We start from the raw sequence: 22,550 nt of genomic DNA, 5'->3' as shown, positions 1-22,550 counted from the left end.
TCATTTCTTGATCAGAGAGTAAAAGTGAATGCTTGGAAGTACTGTATAATGTGGAATGGAAATGAGTGACCACATGGCTTAATTTTAAATAGTTCAGTTAAGTAAGGAGTCTTTCTCATCACAACAGCTGCATTGTGCCACATTTTTATTTCCAATAAAATGTGTCATTTCTGATTATGTACCACTACAGAACACTAGTCTGATAATGGCTTTTTGTTGTTGTTTTATAAAGGGAAGAAATATTCAAAGTAGATTAGTTAAATATAATTAGTTAAAACTAATTGTAAATGCTTGAGTAGTACTATTTGAAGAAATTTACTGCAGTATCGGCAGAATGTTGTTTTACACAAAATGTCAGTGGTTATTGCCAAGTCTCCATAATCACCTTTATCATTTATCAGCTTCTAACAGGGTCACAAGGTCTGTTGACATTACAAATCTATGTATCACCTTGTAATTTTTACAATAATTTTAAATGGTATATAGATGGCATTAGAATTAATTTTAGCCTAGAAAAGCAAAGAAATGGCCAATTAAGGCTGTCAATTTATCTTATATTCCACTAACAGAGGGCATGTAGACATGAGTATTCAATTTGCCAATATTCTTTAATTCAGCTCTGAGGAAGAGTAAGAAGCCAATTGATTGAAAAACTGGAATCTCTAAATTCTAACAAAGAATCCATTGAACCATTCACTTCAGAACTTTGCTAGAGAATCAGCATCGCATCTGGTGGCCAGTGTTTTCACAGTTCACTTTTTCCATTCTTTGACCACCGGGGCATCACTGATCTTCCATTGTTCCTGTTCTCTCTGATTCATCACAGGTGGTGCTCAGTGGTCCTGCAAACACACCTGTTAGCTTAATAGGCACCCTGAGCCAGGACCAGGAATTAGCACACCTGCGTAACCGTGCAACTCTGGCAAATCACTTGGCTCCTATGGCCTCAGAATGAGTGAATTGGCTTAGTCAAAGTCAAGGATATCTTTTCTAAAATTCAGTGGATCTCAGGTTCCTTCATCTCTGGCCCTGACAAATGACTATCATTTCATGAAGCCAAGTATTCATTTGCTGTCCCTTATTTAGCTCTGGTAGACGTTGCCTATTTTGAAGGGTGTATCACCCTTGATGGAAAAGGCAGGAACCTCACAGAGATGGAATAGAATTGCCTTTTCTCTGTTGTCTTTAAACACACCTCCTATCCAAAACCATGGACCTGTGTAAGTGCCTGTAAACACAGAACTAAGAAAGGAGAGGGAGAAGTAGGGGAGACTCAGCACTACCACTTTTGTTACCATGGGCACTTTCCTAAGCACTGGTCTTCTGGCCTCAGCCTTCCTCGTCTTGCTTACAGTTCCTTCTGCGTGTCAGTGTGTGTCCCTGCCCGAGACCCTCCTTTGATGGAAAGTCTGAGCTGTTTACAAGGTCCTTGCAGAGCCATTCAACTTTCTTTACAGAACTTCTATTTAGGCTTATTTGCGATTATCTCGTCAGATGTCATCGTTAGGGTTCCCGCCCCCACAAAATCATGGCTCAGGAGCTCTCCTATTAGTTTTCCTGGTGGGAGAAGATGCCCCGCTTTTTTCCTGCACTCTCTAGAGTATGGTGCCTGGCGTGTCCCTTCTGTCACTGTCTCCGCAGCCCTCTTCCCCTTCACCAGACCACTCTTACATTTTGTTCATTATAAAGTTCAGAAGGACCATTTGCTTACTAATTACCTTGACTTTTGAAATGAAACCATCAGGAAGCTTAAGTATTTTATCAGCTGTTCTGCTTTTAGCTATGATGAAAGTTTATCCCAATATGTGGTGTTGCCTATATAAAGAATTGCTCTAAAAGGAACACGTACTGTTGACCTCTGTTGGGAAGGCGGATGCTTTGAGAACGTTAAAATATCATAGTCTTTAATACCAAGAACTAGTCAAATGGGCTTATAGGCCACAAATCAAACTATATTTCGGGAGGATGTTTTCTGGCTTATTCAAAAGTTGATTGTGAAATACAGTGGGGGTTCTTCCCTTAGTCCTCGATAAGTTAAAACAAGGGCCATATGTTTTGTTTTCTGCTTCAAATCTTTGAGAATTCAGCGCGTACTGATGGCAAGATCCAAACCTTATCATTAAATTTTGAAGTTGTTTATATTTGTAGTAAAAATGAAGGATGAGAACTTTGTCAATATCTAGAACTGATGGAAATGAAAAATACTAGAATTATTTCTATTTCTGTCACCAGGAAATTCCACATGTCTAGTTAAACCAGAATTTTTTTTAATTGGGTTTATTTATTTAATGGAGGTACTGGGGGTTGAACCCAGGACCTCGTGCATGCTAAGCATGCGCTCTACCACTGAGCTCTACCCTCCCCCTAAAGCAGAATTCTGTTCAAACTATGTTGCCTGCACCTCACATTATAAAGTGGCAGTCTATTAGCTGATTGTGACCCATAAATAAGTTTTGTTTTCCCCATACACATGTTTAAAATAACTTTAGTTACCACATTTGAAAACCAGATATTTAACATAAAATCTGGGTTTCTACCTTCCTTTGAAAGACCGGAGGGTGTGGAAATATTAGGCCCACTTTCTCCCGTAGTGACTCTAAGCTGTCAACATCCCTTTTGGATGGACACTCATTCTCTAGGACCCATCGTCCCCAGGGCTCCATTCTTGAACCTGGCCCCCTCATTCAGATGCATTAGCTGCAAACACAGCTGTTAACACACTGTGGGCATTGGAGTGTGCACTCGGCCCAGGGTTACCAGCGTGCAGTGCCTTTTGTAAGTGTAGGTTTGTACAGTATTTAAAGATACTTGTAGCCTTTCTGACTGAGACAATGAATCGATGTTAAAGGCTTATTTACGGAAAATATTCTACTGGAAAGTAGTTACCTAAATACTTTAAATGTCATGAACATTGAGTAGCTTACCAGGAAATCAGGATGATGTCAGCAAAGTATGTCAGACAGTATTTCTGAAGCCTTGGGAATGGATTTGGTTATGGTGTGTGTAATGTTTACAGCAAATACCTTTTCTGCAACACATGAAAGATTTTTAGCCACATAAATTTGTTGCAGAAAGCAGTCATGCTGCTGGAGGAACTGAATTCTTGAGGCATTGAGATTCCTCAGCCCTAGGACTTCCAAAATCAGTTTAAGATCAAGTTACTAATGGAAACTTTTTTTAAAGCCTTCATTAATTCACTTTTTTAAATGTTAGAGCCCTGAACACAGTGGTATTTAAATATCCTGAGATTCCCCATGTACATGCACACATAGGAACAGAGGATTTCTACAGTACCAACTCATAGGTGTGTTTATGCCTAATACCACGGATTAGTACTGTTGACTTTAAAAAGCTACTACCATTTTTTCTTTAATACAGAGAACTCTAAAGACGACCAGAAGTGGCCCATAATCTCACTGCCCTGTTGACATCTTTTTAATAGTAAAAGTGATAGGCACACGTGATTAGAAAAGGTCCAAAAGGAGGTCTTCTACACCTACACTCCCTGAAGGTTTCTTATAACTATTCCCAGACACAAGGTGTATACATATGCTAGTATATCAAACCCACTGGCTTTTATATAAGGGTATTGTTGAATTTTTATTAAACTGAGTTTGTTTCTTAATGTGATTTATTTGCCTCGTGTTTAGAATATTGCATGGTAAAGTTTCTTTTGTGCATATTATACTTTTATTTTACTAATATATTAAAAGTCATATTTCAATGACCCCTGTACATTTTTCATGCTGTCTTACTCCCAATGGCCTCTGTGCATGTAAGTAACCTGTTGAGTGACTATGCCTCTTTGTTTTTGGTGGTTTCCTCTCATTAAGTCCTTTTTCTTTAATCAGCAAACAGCTTAAAACCTTTAAACGTTGTCTTTGAGTATTCTCCTTACATTCTTTGTGTGTTGTATTTAAAATATCCCTTTTTATTGTTTCTCAATCCTGTGACCATGTGGTGATTTCACTTAGACCAGAATAACCTCTTCATGCTACTCGTTTATGGTTAAGATACTGGTGTGTAACATATCTGTTCATCCGTTTGTCGTGTTGATTGTTGATCTCTAACTCATGTGTTTGGAAAAAATGACTTAACTCAGTAGGACTGGAGTCGGGGCTGTGTAGAGGGAAAGGGATGTGTGTATCACTCAGAAAGCTGTGTCATCATCTGGCTCTTGTGTGAGATGCTTATTTTTATATATTAAAACATATCAGCTTGTTGATGGACCTTTCATAAGCTTACTTTTCTTAATGGAAATGTCACTCAGAGGGCAATAGTTATAAAAAGCAGTGCCGTAAGCTCTCCTGCTTTTATCTTTGCAACCCGTCACTCCATTACCACTGCAGCATGACTAGCGAGCTCTGCCACCCGGAGAACCTCATGTTCATTTTGATTTTGTGAGTCTGCCATTCTAAACACAGAAAGCATTTCTGGGTTTTTAGCTGTTGCTAGAGAATATGCTTTAAAGTCTTTTAGTCAACCTTGGAATCAGGTTATCAAACGAAAACAAATGCACAAATACCCATTAACATGCACTAACCCTTATTGTAACATATTGTGTTTCTTTTTTCTTTTTTTTTTTTAAGTAGTTTCGAGAATGATACTTTGTTTGTTTATTTCTGGTCTATTGCATTCCAGAATATCCTATTCTGCATTTTAAGGTTCTTTGCTACCGGGAAGATCACAAGTGTTAAGGACTGAGCTGATATTCAAAAGCATTTGGCCGTATTGTTTCAGGGAGCAGAAGCTTCTCTTAATGGTTGACAGGAGCATCCTAGATTCCTCTATTACACCATGGAATCAGTTTCATGGAATTTACTTCAAATCCTTTAAAATCCAGAGCTTATTGAATAGTCCTTTAAAAATAAGAAATTTCAGTGTGCGCCTGTGGCAGGATTTGGGTAGTGCGACAAGGAAAAACATTACAGGAAGGACAGACGCATGATCTTAGCCTTCTTGTGAGAATTTTCAAATACATGTACATGAGAATTGGATTCCCTTTTAAACTTCAGCAGGAACAGTCGTTGTCTCAGGAAATTTTTTGTAAGAGTTTTGTTAAGAAGCAGGCTTCCAAAAAGTTTTTTTTAAAGTATTCCTTCTCAGTCTGTAATGGTTAGAGAACTCCCCTTTTGCAGAGGTTTCCAAGCTCAGACTCTGCTTCGTGCCTCTCTCCATTCCATCCGTCCTGATTTACCGCACACGGGCTGACGAAGTTTGGGGCAGGGGAAGCACGTTGCCCTACTTACTTGCCCAAGACTTTCCAATGAGTGGATAGCTGGGTGACAGTACCACTTGTGAGATGCTCATTTCCAAAGCTTGTGAAATCATAGTCACGGAACTTGACTTTGAAAGAATCTGGCATGCTACCTTCCACATTCTGTTGAAAGAAAGAACCGTCAAGTTAAAAGACCAGCGGTCCATGCATCTCTCATCCATCCCTAGAAATAATCTAGCTGGTCTCTTTCTTGGTTAACTTTAGTTGCACTCATGCTATATTCATGTTGGTCACTGTCTGCAGACTTTCTTTTCAGTATTGCTGATTTCCTAGAATTGCAAAAATATGAACAGCATGTGGTTTTGAATGAATTCATATGATTTGTTGGATACTGCATGAAGAGATGCAGTATCTTTTACCAGTGGAATTTTATGCATGTGCTCAACATATCTTTGGATGCCCCTGGTTCTAAAGTGCATTTTCATGGGCTTAAAAATGAAATTCTCCCGAAAGGTTATAGGACTTATGTTACATGTAAGCTATATATCATAAATTGGATTCATATTTTTTAAGATGTGGCTTTACAGTAACTTTAGTTTTGCCAGTAAAATTAAAATTTATATACGTGAAATATTCCTTCCATAAATTTACCTTCCTTCTAAATCTTTACATTTTAGTGTTTGATCAATTAGATCTTGTTACATATGAAGAAGTAGTAAAACTGCCAGCATTCAAAAGGAAAACACTAGTCTTATTAGGTAAGTTTGCATGCATGAGTGGCTTTCTTATTCTCATCTTCAAAACATTTTATGAACGTTATTAACAATTGTCAATTTCCTTTTTGAAAAATGACATAGGTGCGCATGGTGTTGGGAGAAGACACATAAAAAACACCCTCATCACAAAGCACCCAGACCGGTTTGCGTACCCTATTCCACGTAAGCAACGTTTCCCTCTCCTTTATTTTGCCTAGTACTTTTTTCTTAATTGAAGTAGTCAGTTAACAGTGTTGGTCAATTCCTGGTGTACAGCATAATGCTTCAGTCAAACATGTACATATGAATATTCGTTCTCATATTCTTTTTCATTATAGGTTACTACAAGATACTGAGTACAGTTCCCTGTGCTGTACAGTATAAACTTGTTTATTTTATATATAGTAGTTAGTATCTGCAATTCTCGAACTCCCAATTTATCCCTTCCTGGCCCTTCCCCTGCTGGTAACCATAAGTTTGTTTTCTATGTCTGTGAGTCTATTTCTGTTTTGTAAATAAGTTCATTTGTCATTTTTTTAGATTCCACATATGAGTGATATCATATGGTATTTTTCTTTCTCTTTCTGGCTCACTTCATTTGGAATAACCATCTCCAGGTCCATTCATTCCTAGTACTTTTTTAATCGTGTAATATACGTATTTTTTCTGATTACATAAGTAATAACTGTTCATTATAGGAAGTTTGGAAAATCCAAAAAAGAAAAAGAAGAAAATGAGTTAACAATAATCCCAATAATAGTGCTAGCAATATTTTGTTGTCTATCCTTACAGGCTTCTTAGTGTGTTGTTGTTTAACAAAACTGGGCTCATACAGTCTGTTTGTAACCTAATATAAGCATGACCCTGATAAATTATTCTTAAAAAAAATAGATTTGAATGATAATCTAGTCTTCTGTGATACAGCAATATTTTCCTTAGTACCTAAATTGATGGCTTTTAGAACCCAGTCAGTGTGCTTTTCATTGTTTATTATAAAGAATTTTAAATCTGTAACATTTTATTATCCTTATTTTCTGTATCTTATCCTTAATCTCTTGCCCTCTTTGTTTCCTCAAGTATAAAATGAAGTAGTCCCAGGAAAGTAAAAAGGATTTGAGATCATGTGAAGCACTTAGCAGATACTGGATCAATAGTAGCCATCTTGCCAGTATCATTTATTTTATTATTATTATTATTAATTATCATCATTATTATTCCAAAGTTTAAAATTTGAATCCCAAAAGCTTTCTAGCAGTTAGAGCTTTGTTCAGAGTGGGAAGAGCTGAAGGAGAATGATTTTTAAGAGCAACAGGAGAAAATGTGAAGAGTGACTCCGTCCGTCCTGTAGGGCCCTCCGATGCCAGGTCAACACCACTTACTGTTTTCTCTACGCCCCAGAGAGCTGTGAGGCTTCATAAGAACACCCTCATCCCAGAACCCTGTCTGACTGACACAACAAAAGAAATTCATCAAATATCGTTTCAGTTGGTACCACTGGCGTTTTCTAGTAAAACACTTAGAAATGTCCTTTTAATTCTCCTTACGTCTAGATCATGGGTAGAGCAAGCTTAAGTAACATCTGGTTTCCTCTTGACCACATAAGCAATGGAACTGGCATGTTATTAAGTGGCCAATTAACTAGCTTGGTTTTAAAGCATGCTGCTGCAGACCCCAGTCCTGTCTCCTTGCTGTCATATTTGAGCCCGGATATGTCTGTAACAGGTTTACCTGCCAGGATGACTGAAGGTAGGACAGCATCAACCTAGTATGCTGCTGGGGGAGGGTGTAGCTCAGTGGTAGAGTGTGTGCTTAGCATGCACGAGGTCCTGGGTTCAATCCCCGGTACCACCTCTAAAATAAATTTTTTGAAAAAAAACCAATTCCCCACCCAAAAGAAAAACACTGTAGGGGAGTGAACAGCTCACAGAAGTACAGCATATGCTTAGCATGCACAAGGTCCTGGGTTCAATCCCCAGTACCTCCTCTATAGATAAATAAAGCTAAAGCTAATTACCTCCCTCACCCAAACAAACAAAAAACAGGGTAAAAAAAAACATAGTATGCTGCTGCTTCAGCGTTTTTTGTGTCTGGAGAAAGGGTTCTTCTTTTCTTTTAAACATCCACATTTTGACGTCCATAAGCATGTGGCAGTTCTGACAGCCTGGCTGGGGCAGGAGAGGGGGGACTCCACATGGGTTTGGACCCATGTACAACCAAGAGTGGTATAAATTTCTTCTTGCTGAAGGAAGAAAAGAAGCAAAGGGAGAAAGAAAATTAAAACTCATGTTCCTGGCTTGTCTAGAAAAACATTTCCTAGACTGTGTTTTGCAGAATACTGATCCTCTTGGTATCCCACAGAACTAGACCTTATTGGCAGATATTTTAGTATACACTCACTCAGGTCAGGGGTCCACAAACCTCTTCTATGAAGGACCAGGTAATAACTATTTGAAGCTTTGAAGGCCATATGGTCTCTGTCACAACTAATCCACTGCCACTGTGGCATGAAAGCAGCCATAGACAGTATGTAAACACATGAGCGTGGCTGTGTCCCAGTAAAACTTTATTTACAAAAACAGACAGTGGGCCAATCTGGCCCACAGGCCATAGTTTGCCAATTCCTGGTCTAGGTCTTTCCTAGCTAGTATGGCCACATATGGCTTCAGTCACTGTGTTTTCAATATGGCATGCCATTTGCTGTATTCTAACATTCTTTTGCACGCTGCTGTAGACCAGCACTGTCCAATAGAACGTTCTCTGACCATGACAGCATTCAGTAGCTGCAGTGTCCAGTCCAGTAGTCACATGTGGCTATCGGACCCTTGAAATGTGGCTAGTGAGAAGGAAGAACTGAAAAATTTAAATAACTATATGTGGTATTCATTTTTTTTAATTCCTTTTTCCTTCTGTTTAAGACCTAACTGCATTAAGGCATACAGCGAGTTCCATTAATCTTGGGTCATTTAGTGTCTTTCCCCTGTGGTGATCCATGAAGGGATGAAATAGATCCCATCTAAACACTGAAAGATTCACCAAACCAAACAACTAGCCAGCTACTGTGGTCCAATATGACATAAATACAACTTCTAGAATTTACTTCTACAAAGGTACTTGGAGCAAGGCATGAGACATACTACAGAAGTCACAGGTTTTAGGAAGAGACTGAGTTTCAGTAAGTCCATTGGGAGCATCAGCTCCTAAGCTCAGCCCTTTAAACCTCTCTGGATATGTAACTTTGTAGATACAACCAGACCTCCAAAGAAAGATGAAGAAAATGGAAAGAACTATTACTTTGTATCTCATGACCAAATGATGCAAGACATCTCTAATAACGAGTACCTGGAGTATGGCAGCCACGAGGATGCGATGTACGGGACAAAACTGGAGACCATCCGGAAGATCCATGAGCAGGGGCTGATCGCGATACTGGACGTGGAGCCTCAGGTACTGCCCGCCCCGCCCCCCACCCCCCCCACCAGTCCCTGTCAGCCTGCTGCATGCTCAGCTCAGGTTCTGAAATCAGAAATGCCATCAGAACATCACAGGTCACATAGTAATCTCATAGTAAGCTACAGGAAAGTGTCATTATACTTAGAAGCTCCATAAAGTGCCTGATTAGGTCTGTGCCTGCCAGAAATCCTACACTGGTCTGACCTCAGGATGTATCTGGCACTTTGTTAACACGACAGCCACCTTTCCTGTCTTGGTACAGCTCACACTGGACCATCAGAGCCTCTGCCAGCATCCTATGTTAATCGCCAGCGAGAAACGCTGATCCTGGGGCCTGGGTCTGAAACACAGCAGTAGCTTTATGAATGCAAACACGAGGGAGCCCAGGGGCTGTCAGACGGAGCAGGGTCTCAGCCTCTGCCAGCTCTCTCCTGAAGGACGATGCCTGACCCTGAGCTAAAACGAGGGAGGGCACGGAGCACTTGGAGAGGACTCAGAGCTAGACGCAGAGACAGCAGATGATTTGCAGATGCCCCCCATGCTGGAAGCAACAGGGGTCACTACACCTGAAAAGGAGAAAGCCAAAGGCCTTACACCAGCAACGCTGACAAGCTGTTTCTCACGTCTGAGGAAAAACTCAGCAGAAGTGGCACTCAGCCCAGTAGGAAGGATTTGGGTGTTGTAGACATCAGGGCAGGTTATAGGAGGCTTGTGGGTGCCCGTGTGACTCCCAGACCGACCTGCACCAAAAATCCCTCATCACTCATAAATGGAAGCAGAATACAACCTGGTGCAACAGTAGACCAGCTCCCCTCAAGCAGGCTCGTTTTGTCACAAGGCTTACCTGGCTATCCCAGACGGGGACGGTCCCTGTTCAAGGACCACTGTATGAGACTTGGGGTCCACTAGCCATCCCCAAAGGGAGGCTGGAACCAGCATGGCCAGGGTCTCTGTGACCTGCGGCCTGACGGCTTAGTTACTCGGCTCCAAGATCCTAGCATCGTGGCCAGTGGGTTCATCCGTTTCTGTGTCACAGCACCTGATGGGATTCTTGAACTTGGAATCTGGTTAAGGGGCTGGGGAGGAAAGCAACAGAAGGTGAACATGATACAGTTTACTTAACAGTTAACTTGGACCTTTATAGAACTAAATATGTGACGTGTAACGCAGACTGATTTTTGTTTAACTACTAATCCCTCCTTACTAGGGATTGGAAAAACCTTCTGGCCAGGGGTGGCTAGAGGCAAAGTCTCAATCCTGGTCCTGGTCTTCGCCGTCCTCTCCTTGGGTTCCACACTGGTCTTCACCTGAACGTCGTTTTCTGCTGGTAGTAATGTCTCTAGCAGTATGCTGGCTGCAGGCCTCCTCAGACCCCCTCTGCATTACCTCCGTCCACTTTCCAGGGCTTTCTGCCTCACCTGCTGCTGCCACCGCCACCATTGCTGCCACCGCTGCTCCATCCACTCCCGTCATCCAGCTCTCCCCTCGCCCTCGCCCGGTCATGCGCTGCTCTGCACTGCTGAACGGGAGGCACTTCTCTCGGCCTTTGCAGGATGCCCACAGCAGTGACTTTCACGGGTGGCCCTCGGCCCGGGCTGGGCATCTTCCCTGCCCCGTCCGCTGGATGAGCTCACTGCATTCTTCCCTCCCGTGTCCCCTCCTCTCGGAACTGTGCTCCCGGGACGCTGCCTGAGCCTCTTAGGGCCTGTGGCCCTCAGGCCAGGAATCACCCAAGTCCCGCTCCTCTCATTGGTCTGGTTGACCACTCTGGTCCCAGGCTCTCCCGCCCAGGGTCCACACTGCCTGGGCTTTGCCTCCAGGCCTCTCTCTGCCTTCAGCCCACTCTCCCCCTGGGGGAGGCGAGGCCCACACCCTGCCTTCAGGACGCCCGTGGCCATGACCACCTGCTGTCAGGCAGAGGCTCACGGCTCCGGGCGCTCTCTTCTCCGTGCCCTTTCCCGCCGGCCTGGGTGACTGCCCACGCCGCTGTGTCTCACGGACAGTTTGAGACGGCTTGCCTCAACCAGCTTGTCTTAGGTAGTTTTAGTTTTGTGCCAGGAGCTAAGAACACAAATAAGATGGCAAGCTGGTGAGGATGAAATTCCTTCCTCAGTGTTCATTGGAAGCTCTCCATAACGGGAGGAGTGCCATGTGGCATTTTTAAAACCCTCTCACTTGTGCCACTGCTGACACGACTTCACTCTGGGGGAACCAGAGAGCCTGCATGCCGCCGGTGGTCGGCTCATTTAGGTTGTGCCATCGTAACTGATTTTAGACAATTTGGGCCAAATTCAACACATGTCTGACAATACTAAATAAGATACTGTCCAACTTTAAACCCCAAGGACCATGTAGAGACACTGAACTAGGAGAAAATGAGTAACCTGGCTTCTTTTAAAATAGTAAGAAATAGATTGTGTTTGTTTCTACAGTGCTCTGTATTTTCCCAAGCATTCGTACTCCTCCCCTGATCCTTGTAACCCTGAGACAGATATCAGTATCTCCTTTTGGAGATGAAGAAACCAAGGCTTAATGTAATTGTGACCAACAGTCTTGGTTTGTATTTGGGTTTTTTTTTTTTTTTTAGTAAATCCCAGCCTCCTTTCACTGTGCCATCCTAGAAGAGTTAACCCCAAGAGTCCCTAAACTGGTCCACCTTGTGTGTGGCAGTACAATTTAAATCTTTGTGTTAGCAGTTAGAAAAATCTGTAAGGCAGGCAAACCTGATGAAAGCTATAGAGCTAATTTCTCACGGAAACAAAGCCATGGCTTGGACAATAACAAAACTGAAATAGGTCCAGTGTGTAATGAAAACACTTTCAGATTTTAGTTTTATTCTGATTTGTCCATTTGCTGCATTGAAGAGTTGACAGTAGCAGAACTTTTGTGGGTTTGCTTTTGGTCCCGGAGGGAAAGGTTGTCATCGAGGGTAGGTACAGTGTTGTTAGGAATCTGGGCTTGGAAACAAGAGCCAGGTTCTGACTAAGGGCTGTTTTATTAAATCAGCTGGCTCTCTTAAGAGTGTTTCTGGGGACACTGTGCTCTTCCTTAAACCCTTAGATTTTTGTACAGAATGACTCAGATGCTTGCCCTTAAGTACTTTTTAATTTTGCAAACCAGGTTAAGTTTTAAGGAAATCTACTTAGATACTTGGTCCAGTGAGTTTTTATTCCTTGAGGGTAGTAACCTGAGATTAATTATTGGCCATAGATGAGCCATTAAATCAATGTCTCTCCACTAAGGAGAACTAAAGAATTAGCTTTAAATGTTCAATTAATGCTTCTTTGGCTGTTTGAATCCAACGTATTTTCAGTGATCTTTCTAGAGTCTTTCTCCCCTCTCTGAGATTCAGAAAGAGATATTTGCCTATAAATATTAACAAATTTGTGTCTCATCTTAAAAGCTAAAAAGGAAAAGGGTTTAGAGCACATCTTAAAGCCACCTATTAATGGCCTGAGGGAGGGGTATCTTGTGAAGCAATTCCATTTCTGTTCCTGAACATTAGGCCAGCTGAGGCCACACACAAAATGGCACCCCCCTCAGACCCATCAGTAGAGCAGAGAACAGCTGGGGACATGTGTGGTGACTCTGCTGAAGATTTAAGGGCAACTAGGCAAGAAAATCTCAGGCAGTATTCGACGCACCTTAAAACTTTTGCAAAGACAGTAATACAGGCTAGAAAGTTAAAGCCATGAAAAGAAGGAGGAAACAAATATACGAACCATAGAGGCTACTGAAGTTAATGTGATAAACGTGAAATGTAGCTCTGAACTTCCTGGCAACCAGGCCGAAAAGGAGAATGTCATGGATCACATAATTTTCATCTAATAGAAGTATGCCTGTTCTTTCCTTGGAATTGCTATATTCATAACCTGATTTGTAGACATAGGAGGCATTTGGCAGCATGATAAGTATAGTCGTCATTGACAGTTCCTGTCTCTGGGGATGGAGACTAAGGGCGTGAAGGCAGTGCAGAGAAGGGGAGTCTGCAGCGAGCTGATGGCTTCCACGTGATGGGTTTTCTAGTGTAATATACCAGCAGTCTAGAACTTAAAATGTTCAGAAAATTGGGAGGCTCTCAGGCTGGGGTCACTGAGTGGAGAAAAGGACATTCTACACCTGGGGTGGCATTCTCGACTTAATCCCTGGGTCCCACTCAGCATCTAGGCTGCGTGGCCTGCCACCTGGCACTCGGAGGAGCTTCAGGGATGGAAGCAAAGGTAGGGACTGTGCCTTAGGATTCTTTCCCCATCTAAGTCACCCAGAAGGTGGCTCTGGGTGGGTGTCAGGTGATGACGAAAACTTGTCTCAACTGACCCTAGAGTCACCTGATTCATAGCACAGGAAGGATAGGGAAAAAGGACATCTCTAAGTGAAGATTCCTATTAAGCTCAATTGAGCTCAACGTGGACTATTTCACGTTGTTTGTTTCTTGCTAGTCTTCAGTCACAAAAGGATTTGCAGAGATGCCAATGACCTCGTTCAGAAATAAACATATGCGAGTTTGACAAGCTTTCTCCCAAGGGGGATCCAAGGCTGTGACTGTCACAGGTAAAGCACTTGGGTGGGTGGGGAAAACAGGAGGCCCAGCTCCCTTACCGACGAGACACTGCGGCTGAAATTCGGAAGCATAAGCCTCGTGAAGGTGAACCTTGCACTAAACGGAAAAGTCAAAACCTTTACTAATTCATGCCCTTATATTCATAGAGGCCAAGAGATTCCCTTCAGCCACAAAAGCACAGTGCCTTCTAGTCAAACCTGCCTCAAAACATTTTGTGAAAATTGTAGGTACCTGTACCGCTTTTACATTTTTGTTTGATCATAGGACAACTTCTGCCAGGTGCCATTTGGGGGATGGGGGTGAGCGCTGAACAAGACGCAGCCCCTGCCCTCAAGATGCTTACCCACCAGTATCCGGGCACTTACGTTTCCAGGGTGATGGGCACCACAGATGCCCAAATGATGTCGGAGCACACGAGAGGGACACCTGACCTCGGCTCAGAGCTCCCAGAGGCCTTTCAGGAGACAGAACATGCAGCCAAGCAAAAGGGAGAGTGAGGACAGGGACAGAGCATCCAGGCAGCGAGGAGCAGGAACAGGCGGGCCCTTCCTGGAACTAAAAGTGGTTCAGCAAGGCCAGTCTGTGGAGGGGAAGCGGCAGAGAGAGGCTGACGGGGTAAACATGGACCAGCTCATGAGGGAGGGAACTGACATTCATGCTAAAAAGGGTACATTTTATCCCAAGGCCAAGAGGGAAGGGGTCGGAGTGGAGGAGCGGCACTATGGGACTTGCATTTCCGAAAGCTCATTCTAGTGACACGGTTCAGTATGATTGCAGGCAAAGCAACCAGTCCACATGCTGCTACTGCAAACCAGGCACAGGAGGAGGGAGGAGGAACAGGGCGAAGCAAACCACTGAAAGGCCACTTAGAAAGCAAACGATGTGGATAGCAGAATAGACTTGTTAAATTCTTGTCTAAAGGAGAGTAAGATAGTCACCCCTGATGCAGACTAATTACACATCAGTCCCTTGTGAACTGTGTGCCTGGATACGCTGGCTTTTGTGGCAGGGCTGGGGGGTGGCTGTAACCCCTGGGAGTGTCCTGTCCTCACAGGGGAGGAGCAAAAGCAGTAACCCTTACAGAATCATCTCCCGCAGTGGTGGGTGTCTGCTTTGCCTTCTGTCTATACAGACTAGGAGCTCGCACGGTTAGAGGTTTCTGGTGCCTTGGCAGGGAACCTCAGAGGTCCCTCTCCCTTTATTGCAGCATCTTCTCTTGGGCCTGCAAGTTCCCCACAGCCTCATGGCTTCTCCAGCGGCTCCAGGCTCCATCCCGGACAGGTCTCCCTTCCCTGTGGGTCCCAGAAGGGGCGGGCTTCCATCAGGGTACCTCAGAAGGCCTGTGTCAGCGTGAACACTGGCCTCGTGGTCACTGTGGCCAGGGTCTGCTCTGCACGTTAGCAATCTGAAATGTGAAGTGCGGTGTCGTGGGCTCCCGATGGGTGCTGAAGCCAGCCTGCCGGTCTGAGCCCGCACCACAATGCATTACCTAGAGGTTAAAATTCAGGTTACAGTTCACAGTCAGGTTTAAATGAACATTAACCAGCATAATCAGTGTTCACTTTCCTAAAGAAAAATAAGTTGGATGGATTTGTGAGATTCATAAGAATGTCCAGTTTGTCAACTTTTATTTGTTGATGGCTCTTGTCCATCCTTTGGCTGATAAGTTGTTTACAAAGTTGGTCAATTTAATAATACCTTGCTAGAAATTTGAATTGAGGGCTTTTCCAGGTGTGTCATTTTCTATGGACCCACTTGAACGTTGTGCGTTAGTTATTTCTTCTTTTAAGTCTCAATTTCTTTGTTTGCACAGGCACTGAAGGTCCTGAGAACTGCAGAGTTTGCTCCTTTTGTTGTTTTTATTGCCGCACCAACTATCACTCCAGGTTTGAATGAGGTAAGAATGAATCCGTCTTTCCCCTAATCAGCACACCCCAGAGTAAGGATGCATCTGCATTGTGCATTTAGGACCAAAGCCCCATCTCATTAAGCCAGCTAAACAAAGCTCCGCTTTGTTCTTGATGCCAGCCATTAAGATTTCCCGAGCTTGAGGTTTAGGAATTAAACAACGTGGAGAAGTGTGGTTCTTCTGTGATCAGAGTCGAGGCAAGTTCAGGCTTTAGTCTCCAGAAGTCAACCTGCAGCCTTATCCGTTAAGTCTGCTCTGTCCAGGAGGCCCCCGCCCCACGGGGCTGTGCTGAGAGCAGTGGGCCCCAGGCCAGCTCTGGGCCAACCATGGCTTTGCCCGAGGAGAACTGTAAGCAATCTACAACCTCGGTGGGGCTGCCCAGGTGCCCCTGGGCAATCTGTGGAGTGGAACCCATGCAGAATTTCTGCCCAGACCCCTGGAGACTACACCAAACCTAGATGTGAGCTCTGTCCCCTCAGTCGGCAGCACCCTCTAGCGCCAGGCTGGTTTCGACAGCCTTCTGTTGCTGGGCAGATAAGAAGGTCATTACAGCTTGCCTGGTAAGTATTTTGCTGCTTATCTGCTGCGGGGTAATCCTGCAGCCGAAGCGCTACACACAGTTATCCTGAAGAGCGTCACCCCTACGGGGCCCAGAAACCCCCAGGAAGCTCTTGGCCCAGACTCACCCAAGTTGATGACAGTAAAATCGAGGCTTGGAAATGTTTGCTTTGTGTCCCTTTAAGGAAGATTAAATATTTAGACTCATACGTCACTCATATTTCCGGTCATCATTTTTTGTCATTTCATTTGCAAAAGATGTATTCCTTGGTAAATTCTGCTTTTCCATCTTATTGAATACACAAACATGTTTGAAACGCCACATTGTGGTTAGCTCTTACCTTTGGTTACCATGTATTTTTCTTGAATTATCATCTTTGCTTTGTTTTTGTTTTTGCCTGTTTTCCTGCCCTCTTACTAATTTTCCATAGCTGCCAAAATGGTGCAGAAAATTGCCTGTAAGTACCAGCTAGGTGATGAAACACAGCCTTGTTTCCTCTCATAGATTTAGAATGTAGACATTTTGTTCCCACAAATCCTTGCTTTTGCTGTTAGAATAAAGGCATTTTGTTTTCACTGAGTTAAAAACTCTGCTCATGCATAAGTCAGGCCTGCAGACTAGCTGTTGTAGAGGAAGAGACTAGCAAATGACAGCTTCATCTTAGGAGATCCTTAAGAGGGAGCTTTATTATTTGGGGAAGAGAACCACATTAAAAATCTTATGCTTTCAGCCATAAGTTTTCTTGAACGTTTTCATCAGCCCAGCTTTGTGAGCAAATTATAAGCTCTGCTAGTGGTTCAAAGCCCAGGACTGTGTATTCCAATAGAATCCCCCAGCCCAGAGTGATGTGGTAGTAACTGTTCCTTCTCGTACTGGTAGGAAGCACTCCTATCTTTGGGTGAATCCATGTTTCCTAAAATGCGGCTTTTGCTTTGTGTTTATTGTAAAGTAAAGCCACAGTGAAAATATTATGCTTTTTAAGTGCAAGCAGAAAGTGTGTCGATATGGCCTTAGAAGGTGAGATTAACTGAGGTCTTATCCACACTGAAGTAGTCAGCACCTAACATCCAAAGCATGCCATGTCCTGCTTTGAAATTCCGGTAGAAGAGGACGAAAGAGGTAGGACAGTCTCATTTCAGAGTGTCCTGATAGAAAAGATTGAGTTCTCAACTTTTCTGGCGTGTGTCCATCCCCACTGTGGTGTCGTGATGGACTCGAGTGTCCTTATTTCATCTCAAATCCCCTTGCGAGACGGTGGCACCCACAGGCCAAGGCTCGTCAGGAAGCATCTCTTATGAATGACAGGCGGGCCTCAGAGAAGGAGCGGGGTCCTGGGCTGGCAGTGCGCGCCTCTTTCAGTTTTTCTGGCGCTCTGTCATCAGGGGCCCCCATTTCCTAGTAGGCTTTCTCCGTCTCTAGATGATAGCGTTAACGCTCACCAAATCCTGTAGTGGCCAGTCTCGGTCAGCCAAGTGCTTGTTCTTTCAGTATCATTTATTAAGCACTTACTGTGTACAAGGCACAACGCCAAGTGCTGGGCACAGCAGGGCAGGCTTGAGCTCTAGTTGGGGAGAGAGATACTAATCGAATGGCTATTTGATTGTGTCTGTACAGATATTTAAGACTCAACCCAACAGCTCACCTACCTGGTGTTGAGGAAGGCGGAGGTTGGTTCATTTGACTTACAAAGTTTCCTGGTTTCAAATTTGAATTTGTCCATTAAAAGTTCAGCCTAGGATCTGACCCGCAGAGACACAAAGGCAGACTTTCTGGTGACCCTTTAGAGCTCCTGAGGCTCCCTGTGGCCACTGTGGGAGCTGAGGGAGCGTCTTGACTGCAGCAGAGAGTTCAGTAACTGCTTTGCCGAGTTTTTTCCATAAGAGATGTGAGTACTTACGAACAGTGATATTTGGCCATTTCCAACGCAGACCAATTTGAGGGGATTCATCAGAAGCCAATTGCCGTTGTATATGGGAAATGGCCTTATTTCATCCATTATTTGTAACAGCCAAAAAGCTTTTGCCTCTGGCATCCACCGCTATTGCGTGAGGGCCATTATATGTAATTGAATTCCAGGAACACAGTGAACCTCTAAGTAGAAGAGAGAAAAATACAACTTAATTTGTTGTCCAGAGGCAGGAGCTTCCGGGTGCAAACGCAGCTCGGCCCCGGGGCCCGTTGCAAGCGAGAGACGAGGGCCAGGGGCAGGGGGGCAGCTCTGACCTCGCCCCCGAAGCCCCCCAGCCCGCCAGGCTCCAGACAGATGAGCAGCCTGGGGCAGAGGAACGAGGGCAGAGCCGCTTGACTCGGGCTACAGCCCCAACAATCAGCCCCCAACTGACCCTGGAACCGGACCGCTAGGCAGGGGCGAGGCCGTGCACTGGCTGCAGGGTGTCTGTTTCCTCGGGTCCGTCCAGTTTGGCGTGGAGCCCCCTGTCGCATGGTGAGCAGTGGCGGTTGCAAGCGGTAGTTCTGTGACCCTGCCGTGGGACGTCGTCTCCTCTGTCACGAAGCAGACTTGGCCTCAGGCCGGGATACGGCACATCGCGGTCTGGCCCTGACTGTTTCTGACATGGGGACGAAGAGAAATGGAGGCAGAGAAAGACTCGGCTGACTTCTCTCTCCTCTCTGCTTCTCCCTCCTCCCACCCCACCCCCGCCTCCATCCCACCGCCATTTAGGATGAATCTCTTCAGCGTCTACAGAAGGAGTCTGACATCTTACAGAGAACATACGCACACTACTTCGATCTCACAATTATCAACAATGAAATCGATGAGACAATCAGACATCTGGAGGAAGCCGTGGAGCTCGTGTGCACAGCCCCGCAGTGGGTCCCCGTCTCCTGGGTCTATTAGGCCCCCCCCAGATATCTGGCACCACCTCGTACATGGAAAAGCCTCTTTGTTCTCGGCCCTGTGTCAGCAGGTCGTGGTCCCTAGAGACTACCTAGTTGTAGTGTGACCTACATTTATAATTATTGTCATGTCCGAATAGATAGGAGGAGAAAAACAATTACACACTAATTTAAAGAGACAGTATCTTTTTTAATCAGTTCTCCTAAACTTTAATAAAATGTATCTTTAAATGTATGTATTATTCAATCCTTTGGAATGTTATATTTTTGGAAATCATAGCTTTTTATTTCCAAGGCCCCTAAAAACTGCACAAAATAGATGCTGCTTTCTATAATCTATTTTAATAATAATAAACAATGATTCTGTTACCTTGACTGGGGGTGGAACACTACATTCTTTTTAGAGTCTGATTTTATGGATTGGAATATCTTTCTTTCCTTTATTTATTTGAAATCAGTCTAGTGATTACAAAACTCATAAATTTTTAAAGGCCTTTTCTTTTTCCTTTTTTTTTTTTAGAATAGTATTTTTTTTAAGTCCTTTATGTAACATCCAGATAATGTGATACTGTCTCTTTGAAGCACCCTGTAAACCTTTTAGAGATTTGAAGTTGGGTCTTGACTCTTAATGCATGTGGACAGTCGCGAGCGTTTATGCTGTCGGTGTGTCTGTGTTGGACAAAACAATCTGTAATCTACAGCAAAGTACATTCCGTTCACGGGGCACACCCAGGGGAATAAGAATAAAATGCTATTATGACTAAGTTGTAAACCTATGCACATCCCTTGCATTTCGGGCAACTTTATAAAACAAAAACAAACTGATTTTTATTAATAATAATCACGTAGTGAAATGTGTTTGTAATTTTGTCTCAATTTACTTTGTTGTAAGGTGGGAGGGGGAATCGCTGGTTTCACCATTTCAGATCTGTGTTGTCGGAGAGTATTAACGTTTTAATTAAGCAAAGAAATGAGGATTTTTAATATGTATGTAATTGTTTTAAAGCACCCATTTTAAGAGAATATACTGTGCAATGAAGAAACCAGTTTAGGCATTTGCTATAAACTGAATTATTCCAAAAGAATAATCTATAACAGCCCTGTAAATTCCTTTAAAATGATAAACTAACAGGACAGTTTGACCAATTTTTTTTTAAATATACTTCCTTTTATGTGTTCAATAATTAAATGCCTTTGGGTCCTTCATTTCATTATAGATTTGTTCAGGTTTACAAGCTGATAATCTTTGAGATTTTATAATCCATTTAGATGCTCATTGAACCATCGAAGGCCCAGGAGTGACTATCAGTTGACAGGACAACAAAATACTCTGCCAGAGCACAGCTGGGACCTCGTCTGGCTCCCAGAGTGCAGTGCACCCGAGGGCCACCAATGTGCTGGAGGCCACCTGTGGTTTCTCCTTCCTCTTGCTGTATCCCTTGGCACAGGAGAATTTTCTGTCCTTGTTGCTTTAGAGACATTAACCATCTCATCACCCTTCCACGAGGTCACATTCTCCCAATACAGGAGACTCAGGCTGGGGGTTTTCTGACTTGTTTGCCAGAGATCGGTGAAAGGTTTTTCATTAGATTGTCAGGGTGTGAAGTGGTTCTGTTATCCTGTGATCTTTGAAAAAAATACCATCGTGTTTGCTTCTTGTCGGTTAGATGGCCTCATTGATGTGTGCCTTGGCAGGATATGCAGGATGTGTTCTGAGCAGAAGAGCTCCTCTTGAAGGACCACAAAGAGAAGGCATTTGTATACTCCTTTTAGGGTGTCACCCTCCCCTCCCACCTACTCTTATTAAATGATGTTGATTTTTCCTCTGATGTCGTCCTTGGTCGGTGACCAGATGAGTATACAGCTTACAAAGTGTTGAGTGAGCTGCTTTCTGTTGGGGCCCCATAGCAGGGTGACCAAACCACCAAACCAGAGACACTCTGGATGGAGAGAGAAACCCCTAGAGCTGTTTAGGGCTGAGTTAGGATTGATTTAAATTTAACTGATGCCAAGGCCAGACATTCATTCCGTGATGCTACTGGCCACAATCCGGGCTCTTCTCAGTGTGAAAGTGTCCACTCTACCTCTTTTCCAATGAAGCACAAAGAAGAACACAACACCTGGGGAACAGAGGCTCGCTCCCTCCCTCTGGTAGAAACCCCCCCAGTCCCTCTTGCCCTCTGAGACCAGTTATCTCCAGAGATGCTGACAGTGCCTCTGTCTTTAGGCACCCACCAAGCTGATAAAGGTGGGCCAGGCAGAGGAGAGCAGAGCAATGCCAACCGAAATGTCTGTAGCCCCAGAACTGAGAAGCGTTGTAGCGCTGGTCCTCCCTTCGCCGCCACTGATGCGTCCTGGGAGAAGCGCACAGGCAGGCCCTACTCTCGCCATTGTGCAGATGGCAAAACTCGTGCACCCAGAACTCATTCCGTGTGACTTCTCAGAGGTCATCTGTTCCATTCCACTAATACACGTCTTCTCTCAAGCACTGTCTTTGTGACCTGGCAGAAAATATTTCTGAATCCAGAGTAATTTCAACTCATTGCTGCTGCCACTCCATTACAGCTGTCCACTGAGCAATCAGAGAAAACAACTAAAAAGCTGCTTTAGTGCTTCCATTCCATCAACCAAATCATTTTTTTCTTTAAAAGAACAGAGCAAATGATTATATTCAATCTTTCACTGGTCAATTGAGCCATGTTCTGAGGGCTCTCTCCCACACCCCAAACCCCCTCTCCACAGCAAAAAAAGGGGGTGTTTTTTAAGATGTCGAGTTAGTTGTTAAAAAAAAGTCCTGATTTTCTAATCATAAAGCAGTACTTCCTTTGCACACGCACCATATTCAATTGGAACGCTAAAAAAGAAAACGTCACTCAATTCATCTCAAGTTTCCCAGTGTCAGGATAATATGGTAGCCTTCTCAAATGCAATCAAATGTCTCTCCTGGCAGGTGAGATGGTTTAAAATATTCACTCAGACAGGAAAAGAAATGGGTGACCTACTTCCTGCAATTTGCATTCGGGAGGCATCTTCGGCGCCTGTCCCACGGCTGGTGGGGTGTCTAGATACTTCGAGGCCCTCACCGTGTGAGGGGTCGGAGGGATCGGCGCGTCCTGCCCTTCCCGGGGCCGTTCCATCTCCCACTGCTGATGCCAGCCCGCCAGACCTGGGCTCCATGCGACGATGATGTTTTTTTAAAGCCTTTGCTCTCATTACTGCAGAGGAGGTTTGGGGATTTGTTT

General features: G+C 43.9%; 1 protein-coding gene across 8 annotated transcripts in view; it reads left to right on the top strand.

Annotated features, from left to right (window-relative positions):
• The window catches only part of CASK (calcium/calmodulin dependent serine protein kinase), a 315,531-nt gene extending 294,401 nt beyond the window's left edge, over positions 1-21,130 (top strand). For all 8 annotated transcript variants that reach the window (XM_006211818.4, XM_006211816.4, XM_031671296.2 and 5 more), the window contains 5 exons: positions 5,896-5,976; positions 6,076-6,156; positions 9,215-9,417; positions 15,798-15,881; positions 19,133-21,130. In XM_006211818.4, coding sequence (XP_006211880.1) covers positions 5,896-5,976; positions 6,076-6,156; positions 9,215-9,417; positions 15,798-15,881; positions 19,133-19,309 — 626 coding nt within the window. In that variant the 3' untranslated portion in view covers positions 19,310-21,130. The remainder of the gene's footprint in view (positions 1-5,895; positions 5,977-6,075; positions 6,157-9,214; positions 9,418-15,797; positions 15,882-19,132) is intronic.
• The last annotated feature ends 1,420 nt before the right edge of the window (positions 21,131-22,550 follow it).

This window comes from Vicugna pacos, chromosome X (genome assembly GCF_048564905.1).
Source record: "Vicugna pacos chromosome X, VicPac4, whole genome shotgun sequence".
NCBI classification, from domain to species: Eukaryota; Metazoa; Chordata; class Mammalia; order Artiodactyla; family Camelidae; genus Vicugna; species Vicugna pacos.
This window is presented reverse-complemented; position numbering and strand designations above follow the sequence as displayed.